The following is a 9,411-nucleotide window of genomic DNA, read 5'->3' as shown; positions in this document are numbered from 1 at the left end:
CACCTTATGTTGACCGCTTACATATACATACTGTAAACAGTGTTTCTTCCAGACTTTTTTCTCCGGCGGGGCACTTGAAATTTTCGGGGGGGGGGGGGGGGCGGTAGATTTTCTCCGGGGGGGGTGGGGCGGACACTGTTAGAAGTATATATTTTCTATATAGATTATATAAATTTCATTTCGTTCGGGGGGGGGGGGGGCGGGTAGAAAGTTTTCGGGGGGGGGGGGGGGGGGCTTTGCAGATGCCTGGAAGAAACTCTGACTGTAAATATTGTAAAAAATTATATAGAGCTTAAGTTCTAAACAAAATAGTTTGGTTGTTTTTTTTTTAGCATTATTAAGTTGAAAAACAAATACATAAGTAGCCACTGTAGATTGCAATACTTAATTGTCTTTTCATATTTTTCACGCTCTCCAAAAGGATTCTTAAATATTATTTTAAGCTTTAATCTATAACATTTATAACATTTTATGTTTAAAAAAACAAAAAAATCTTTACAGTGGCGGAATAGGGCCACCTCGCAAAATTTTTATGAGCCCCCCCAACTATATATATACAGGGCCGGAGCTACCTATAAAGCGCACTAGGCTGTCGCCTAGGGCGCTGTCAATAGGGGGGCGCAAAGAAATGTGAAATCGCCTTTATAAAAAGTACATAATAATTGATAAATTTGATTATATTAAATTAACTATATACAAAGGAGTAACGATCTATTTAGGTGCCCAGGACGGACTATCAATTTACGTCCCATCTTGCGTGTTGGTGAAAATGCGCCCCCACCTCCCACATTTGAAAAGGTCAAGGCGCTTTTTAACCAGTGTTTCTTCCAGACTTATCTCCGGGGGGATGGGTGGGGGGGGCACTTGAAATTTTTATGAGTGAGTGGGAGAGGGGAGGACTAAAATTTTCAGGGGGGGGCGGACACTGTTAAAAGTATATATTTTTTCTATAAATTCCATTTCGTTCGGGGAGGGGGGGGGGGGGGTTGAGATGTCTGGAAGAAAATCTGTTTTTAACAGTCACTTTGCCTTTTTATTTTGGTTTCACGCAATTGATGTAAAAAACAATTAGTCTGTAATGCAGGGTAACAGTCCACATTCTTTATTTCGACTGTATGTATTGATCTCTTTATATTATTGCCTATCACGGGGTGCCGATAAAACTAATGAAAATAGTTTTTTACTAAGTGAATTAAAACTAAAAATTCTTCTCCTAAGAATGTTTAAACTTAAGCGTCCTGATGAATGTCTAAGCTATAAAAAGGAGTTAATTTCAAATTAATTGTGTAAACGCAAAAAAAAAAAAAAAAAAAAAAAAAAAAAAAAAAAAACCGCGGGAAACAATTACACGTATAACGTTTTATTGATTCATGGTCTTTGATTGAGTCATGGTCTTTGACCAACTTGCTAAATAAATTAAGAAATCGCGGGGGGGGGGGGGGTAGGGGGGGAGCGTTTGAATAAGTTTTGTCTAAGGCGCTAAACAACCTGGCGCCGGCACTGAGCATGCTGAAATCGGAACCAACGGCGCATAACATATTGATACGAAAAACATAATCTGATCTTAATATTACAAAAAAAAAAAAAAAAAATAAATAAATAAATAAATAAAAAAAAAAAACAAAAAAAAAAAAACAATGCACTTATAGAATTGTGCTGCCTTGACTTATGATGATATGTTGAACTAGACATATTACATAAAAGACAGAAAGAACGAAACAAGTTTCAAAGACATTGTTAAATAATACCAAGTCTTATGGCGAAATAAAGAGACAAGCTACATAGACATGGTCACTACCAAAGCTTGCTTGAGCTCTCTGTATAGCACTTTTGTAGTCATACACGTACTGCATCGTCAGCTGGTAGATGGCTACAGGAAACACGGTCAGCATGAACTGGACGCTGGAGAGTACAGTCAGAAACATCAGCTGGCTACGAACTGAGGACGTTATAAGATATACCTGTTATACGGTGTAGTCATACATTGTGCAGTAATTTGTGTTAGTGATAGAGTGTGAGGTGGGGATGTGTGGTAGATCTCAGTGGCGTAGCGAGGTCGGGTGTCACCCAGTGCGGCACTTAATGGTGTCACCCCCCAGAGGCGTAGCGACCCTTCCCGGGGACAAATTTTCGATTTGCACTACCCCCTCAAATTTGCACTACACCCTCGAGTTTTCGATTTGCACCCCCCCCCCCTCTAACTTTCGATTTGCACCCCCCCCCACCCCAAGTTTTCGATTTGCAACCCCCACCTCAAGTTTTTTTCTATATATTTTGCTATTTTTTGCCTTGGTGTCGCCCCCCTAAATGGTGTCACCCGGTGCGGTCCGCCCCCGCCTCCCCCCCCTCCCTCGCTACGCCCCTGGTAGATCTATGTTCGGATGAGACATTCCTGTTATACGATGTAGTGATACATTTGTGCAGTAATTTGTGTTAGTGATATAGAGTGTGGGGTGGGAATGCGTGGTGGATATATGTTCATATGAGACATTCCTGTTATACGGTGTAGTGATACATTTGTGCAGTAATTTGTGTTAGTGATAGGGTGTGGGGTGGGAAGGCGTGGTTGAATGGTAGATCTAGGTTCAGACTTGTAAATGCAAAGGTCACAGAAACAGGTGAACTCTACTTCACTAGCCCCACGGACCGTTAGCTCAGAGACATGTTACTGAGAACGAGGCTAAATAGTCCCCAAATCAAAATTGTCAAAAACCATTACGCCCCCCAAATCACAATTGCCAAAAAACCGACACGCCCCCTAATGAAGATTTAAAAAAAACTGACACGCCCCCTAACGGAGATTTCCAAAAAACAAAACGCCCCCATCTATATATAATTATATATAATTCTCTTCTTGGAGACGCTAGAAAACAAGCTGTAAGCGCGCTCCCTACCACCCCCAACCCTACATGGTCTGGTGAGCTTTGGTTCACGCTAAATGTTTACAATCTTAGAGCCGGGTTTAGTGACGGCTACTAGGGGCAGATAATTTAGTTTAAAACGATTTTAAACTTAGGGGAGGTAACTAAGAGGAGGCTGCTTTCACCGGGGGGGGGGGTTAGGGTAGGGGTTGGGGGAAAGGAGGGTGGGGGTAGTATCGTCCTTAACGACCTACTGATAGTGTTTTAAAGCAAATATTTTCAGTGGCAGCATTGGTACTGTCGAATTCACAAATTATGAATTACTGAAAAGTAGAAAATAAAACAACTAAATAGCGGCGTATGATATCCCACGGGTCGGCTCGTAACGAAAATTTCTAAACACCGACACGACCTCAACTAAGAATTCCAAACATCGACACGCCCCCTAACGAAGATTTCCAAAAAAAAAAAAAAAAAAAAAATTAAAAAAAAAAAACAAAAAAAAAAAAAAAAAAAACGACACACTCCCAAAAGATTTCCAAAAAAAAGAAAGCCACGCCCACTAACCAACCTCTTGTGGTGACCTCAGTGTCCATCAACCCTGAGCCGGCCTTGGCATGCATCCAGTAAATGCCGAAGTTAAAGAAGAGCAGGAGCAGGGGCGGGGAGGAAGGCGAACACTATAACCAGGAAGTGAAACCACCTAGAGACTGTATTCATACGGCACTCGACCTCATCACTGGCGATAGAGAAGTTTTGTCAAACTATGGAATACCAAGTGTCAGAGTTGGTGAAAACTAGTATGGGATCTAAAAATCTATGGAAAGCCAATTTATCAATTTGAACGATTAGTCATTAAAATGTCAAGGTGTCAAGGTAGGAAAAAGTATGGATGAACTAAAAATTCTATGGAATGAAATTTTATAAAAGAATAAACATCATTAAAATATCAAAGTAGACGTTGAAAATTCGTATAAAATCTAAAATCTAAGAAATACCAATTAGTACCTGTTAATAAAAATGTAAAATAAAATTTATTACCACCTTTTGATGATAATACTTTTGGAAAGAAATAAGGCTCAAATGATAGTGTTTATTTCTTTTATCGATAGACGAAATCAAAGAATACTTATTTCTTCCGAATTCAGCTTGCATTTATAGGCAGTTATAAAATTCATGAACTTTCAGTTTGAAAGATTTTATAAAATAGTCAATTATTATAGCTTTCACGAGGGCTCCATGTTTGGAACAGAGGATAGTAAAAGTGTTTGAAGGGGCGGGGCAGGGGGTGTGGCCCCCACCGGGTGACACCATTTAGGTGGTTAGGTGATACCCAGACGAAAAATCGTAAAATTTACTGACAAATTAATAGTTTATCCAGTTAAAATAATAAAATAGTAGGGGGAGATGAGTGACACCAAATCCAGAGGCGTAGCGATGGGGGGGGGGGGGGGGGGCAGGGGGAGTACATATGTTCCCAGGGCGCCGACCCTAGGGGGCACCAAAATGGGGTGTAAAAACATATTAAAATGACATTTTAGCTGCATTTTTGCATTGTTAATAGTTTTAGGGGGGGGGGGTGCAAATCGAAAGTTTGAGGAGGGCGGTGCAAATCGAAAGTTTGAGGGGGGGGGGTGCAAATTAAAAGTTTGAAGGGGGGTGCAAATCAAAAGTTTGAGGGGGGGGATGCAAATTGAAAATTTGCTCCCGAGGGGGGCGCCAATTTGAATTTTTTTTCTCCGGGCGCCGGGAAGAGTCGCTACGCCTCTGACCAAATCTAAAAAAAATATGTTTGATATGTTTGGAGGAGGGGTAAGGTGACACCCATTTTATGAAAACCCATTTTATCATGACAATAGCTGATAAAAATCATGAAGGGGGAAGGGTAAGTATAGGTGAAATGAGGGTTAAAACACACTAAGCCAGGTCTACAATAATGCATAGCATGGACAAGATGAATAATACAAAAATAAAATAACGAAAAAACACGTTGGAAATAAATAGAACAGTTCGCAGTTTACCCGTCGTCATCAATGATTGTGAAAAGAAATACAAAAGTTCGCAGTTTACCCGTCGTCATCAATGCATGTGAAAAGAAATAGAAAAGTTCGCAGTTTACCCGTCGTCATCAATGCATGTGAAAAGAAATACAAAAGTTCGCAGTTTACCCGTCGTCATCAATGATTGTGAAAAGAAATATAAAAGTTCGCAGTTTACCCATCGTCATCAATGAACTGTAAGCCTCCTGAGAGAATGATGATGAGAAGAACACAGAAGAAACAGCTGAAGATGACTATGATGATAACAGGGTTCAACGAGGCTGTTAGTTTTCTCGTTCTGTGGACATTACAAGAGGGGCTTATTCAAAGTGGGGCTTATTCAAAGTGGGGCCTTCATCAAAGTGGGGCTTATTCAAAGTGGGGCTTATTCAAAGTGGGGCTTATTCAAAGTGGGGCCTTCATCAAAGTGGGGCTTATTCAAAGTGGGGCTTATTCAAAGTGGGGCTTATTCAAAGTGGGGCCTTCATCAAAGTGGGGCTTTATCTAAGTGGGGTTTTATCTAAGTGGGGCTTATTCAAAGTGGGGCTTATTCAAAATGGGGGCTTCATCAAAGTGGGGCTTTATCTAAGTGGGGCTTTATCTAAGTGGGGCTTATTCTAAGTGGGGCTTATTCAAACTTGGGCTTATTCAAACTGGGGCTTATTCAAAGTGGGGGCTTCATCAAAGTGGGGCTTTATCTAAGTGGGGCTTTATATAAATGGGGCTTTATCTAAGTGGGGCTTTATCTAAGTGGGGCTTTATCTAAGTTGGGCTTTATCTAAGTGGGGCTTTATCTAAGTGGGGCTTATTCAAAGCGGGGGCTTCATCAAATTGGGGTTTTAACCCAAATAGGGTTTTTATCAAAACGGTTGCTGTATCGACGTGGGACACTATCAAATAGGGGCTTTATCAAAAATAGGGCTTTACCTAAAAGTGGGGCTTCATCAATATAGGGTTATATCAAAATCGGACAATATTAAAGTGAGGACGTTTATATCTTTTGTACACAACTATTCCGTAATTTTTAAAGCAAGCTATTTTTATTTAAATAACTCCAATACCTGGGTATCAAGAAGAAATATCGGAATCCTGTAATGACGACTAGGTGCCAGTTAGTAATGGTGGTTAGCGTGTAAGTCATCCACCTAACAAATCTGTGGATAGTTAATCTGTGGATAGATTATCTAACTCTAGTCAATTTGAGGTTAGATAATCTTGTACTAGGCAGTCTGTGAATAGATGATCTTAGATTACCTAGCTCTAGGCAGTATGTGGATAGATTATCTAGCTGTAGATATATTATCTAGCTCTAGTCAATCTTTGGATATATTATCTAGCTCTATGCTGCATGTGGATAGATTATCTAGCCCTATTAGGGGCTATAGTTATATCGCATCATGTGATAAAGTTAACACATAATGTGATACCTTACACCTAACTTACACACATAGTGTGATACTGTACACCTAACTTACACACATAATGTGATACAGTTCACCTAACTTACACACATAATGTGATACTTTAAACCTAACTTACACACATAATGTGATACAGTTCACCTAACTTACACACATAATGTGATACTTTAAACCTAACTTACACGCATAATGTGATACAGTAAACCTAACTTACACACATAATGTTATACTGTAGATCTAACTTACATACATAATGTGATACTGTAAACCTAACTTACACACATAATGTGATACTTTAAACCTAACTTACACACATAATGTGATACAGTACACCTAACTTACACACATAATGTGATACTTTAAACCTAACATATATAATGTGATACAGTACACCTAACTTACACACATAATGTGATACCTTACACCTAACTTACACACATAATGTGATACTGTACACCTAACTTACACACATAATGTGATACTGTAGATGATCAACTCTGAGCCAGTCACGGCATGGGTGATGTTCCTGGCGAAGAAGATGACGAGAGAGATGATGTTGAAGCTGCACATACTGTTGAGGTAGATGCGGAAAGTTTTGTCTTTGTTCAACTGCCGTGACAAGACCTTCATGGTCAATATGTTACCTGTGTGAGACGAATATCATTCATGATTAATGGTACCCAGAGGCGAAGCTAGGGGGGGGGGGGGCGGGGGGATGCGGATCGCACAGGGTGACACCATTTAGGGGGGGGGGGGGTGACACGAAGGCAAAAAATAGCAAAATATATAGAGAAAAATGATAATTCCAATTAATTAAGTGATTAATTCGAGAGTTAAATAGTCTTTTAAGAGGTGCAAATTGAAAGTTTGAGGGGGGTGGGGGTGCAAATCGAAAGTTTGAAGGGGGTGGGGGAAAATTGAAAGTTTGTCCCCGGGAAGAGTCGCTACGACGGGGCTGGGGGTACTTAAAACTTTCAGGGGGTCGGGGTACTAATTTGTTTTTTTTTTGGGGGGGGGGGATGGGTCACTGGGACGAGTATATATTTCTATATAAATTGTTTTGTTCTGGTGGGGGAGGGGTCTTTTATGGTCAATATGTTACCTGTGTGATACAAATCTAACCCCCCCCCCACCCCCTCATCACACACCGTCATAAAATTACGGACCCTATTCCCCTACGAGTGTGACGTCATTCTCGGGGGGGGGGGGGTGGGGGATAGACACTGGTAAAAGTATATGATGCGAGTTTTTTTTTTCAAACGCTATTTACTTTCTCGTATACTGTGTATAGGAGAAGTATTGTAATCGTAGAAACCAATTAATAGTACAACTTTCTGAGACGGTACTACCTTGTTTAGCAATCTCATTTGTATGTCTGTATATATGTATATATATATATATATATATATATATATATATATATATATATATATATATAGCCTATACTTTTTTCCTTTGGTGGTGGTGGTGGGGGGATAAAACCCGGCACCACAAACACACAGACACCTACAGGCCTACTTACCTGGGATTCCTATAACTAGGAGAATAAGAGGCCCAACCACCAACAAGGTAGTGTCGTCTGCCATTAGCTGCTGCAGGATCTCTTCATCGTCTGGGGGTATGGTGGTTGTGTTTGTCTGGGCCCTTCCAGACATTTCTGGAGGGTAGGTGGGCTTTTCTCAACAGGGGGTAAAATGTATGTGCCTTCCTTAACACGGCCTGTGAATTGTAGAATTTGTGTGCAGTGTGCTTTCCTCAACAGTTTGTGAAACAAATGTGATTTCCTCAACGGTTTATAAAATGTATGTGCTTTCCTCAACACAGCCCGTGAAATCAATGTGCTTTCCTCAACACGGCCTATGAAGTCAATGCGCTTTCCTCAACACAGCCCGTGAAATCAATGTGCTTTCCTCAATAGTTTGTGAAATAAATACGCTTTCTTCAACTGCCTACATGATGTCTTGCGAAAGTTGAAGTCTTTTACACGGCTGAAAAATATCGAACCTGTTAGTTTCTCAAAAACTACTTTCCTGTTAACACTGGTATTAAAAACTTTACAAAACTAATTCCCCCTCCCCCACCCACACCCTCCAAGATTATCCAAGATTATCTCTAACCGAACTACAACACTCCCATCTATTTTGTCCAGATCCATGTCTTAATCTCTAGAAATGTCTTTAATTCTAGACAATGTCTTAATTTCTAGAAATGTCTTTAATTCTAGACAATGTCTTAATGTCTAGAAATGTCTTTAATTCTAGACAATGTCTTAATGTCTAGAAATGTCTTAAATTGAAGACAATGTCTTAAACTCTAGAAAATGTCTTAAACTATAGACGATTTCCTATACTAAACAATTTTTATATTCTACACAATGTCTTAAATTCTAGACATGGTCTTTATCTCTAGAAATTTCTTCAAATTGTAGACAATGTCTTAAACTCTAGAAAATGTCCTAACCTCTACATACTGTCTCCAACTCTAGACAATGTCTTAAACTCTAGACAATGTCCTAAACTCTACACAGTGTCTCCAACTCTAGGCAATATTTTAAACTACTGACACTATCGTAAACTCAAGTAAAATCTAAAATCTGATGTTCAGGCACTATCAAACACCAAAAGGACAGACAAATTGATCACGTGACATGCAATATAGACATCAAAAGGTCGAGTTTGAAGCGATTTATGGAATACTACAGAGGCGTAGCGACCCTTCCCGGCGCCCGGGAACAAACTTTCGATTTGCACCCCCCTCTTAAACTTTCAATTTTTTCTTCCAACGCCTCTGGACTACTATCATACTTTATCCCACTATCTCCCAGCTAAAACCTCCTACCCTAGACTAAAACCTGCTCAATATTATTAGTCCATCACAAATAACTATTTCTAACCTGAACTTTTGCTATTATATAACTATATACGATAGACACTGCATTAGTCCATCACAAATAACTATTTCTAAACCTATGATTAGCTATGAAATAAAATATAGATATTGCATTATTCTACCATCAATAACTATTTATAATCTTACCTTTTAGCTATTATATAGATAGACGATAGACATCATTCGAGAATAACATTCTGC

The 9,411-nt window shown here is 39.6% G+C and overlaps 1 protein-coding gene across 1 annotated transcript; it reads right to left on the bottom strand.

Annotated features, from left to right (window-relative positions):
* Positions 1–1,798: 1,798 nt before the first annotated feature.
* Positions 1,799–7,976, bottom strand: LOC131948919 (growth hormone secretagogue receptor type 1; the record flags this gene model as incomplete). The annotated part of the gene is given in 6 exon segments (XM_059310647.1): positions 1,799–1,939; positions 3,433–3,600; positions 5,079–5,198; positions 5,962–6,054; positions 6,788–6,965; positions 7,844–7,976. Coding segments are annotated over 5 exon segments (624 nt in total).
* Between the last annotated feature and the right edge of the window lie 1,435 nt (positions 7,977–9,411).

The sequence above is a fragment of the Physella acuta genome, unplaced genomic scaffold, assembly GCF_028476545.2.
Source record: "Physella acuta isolate Inbredline_101_S28 unplaced genomic scaffold, ASM2847654v3 ptg000665l, whole genome shotgun sequence".
Lineage (NCBI taxonomy): Eukaryota > Metazoa > Mollusca > Gastropoda > Physidae > Physella > Physella acuta.
Note: the sequence above shows the minus strand (reverse complement) of the source record. Positions and strands in the feature narration are given on the sequence as shown.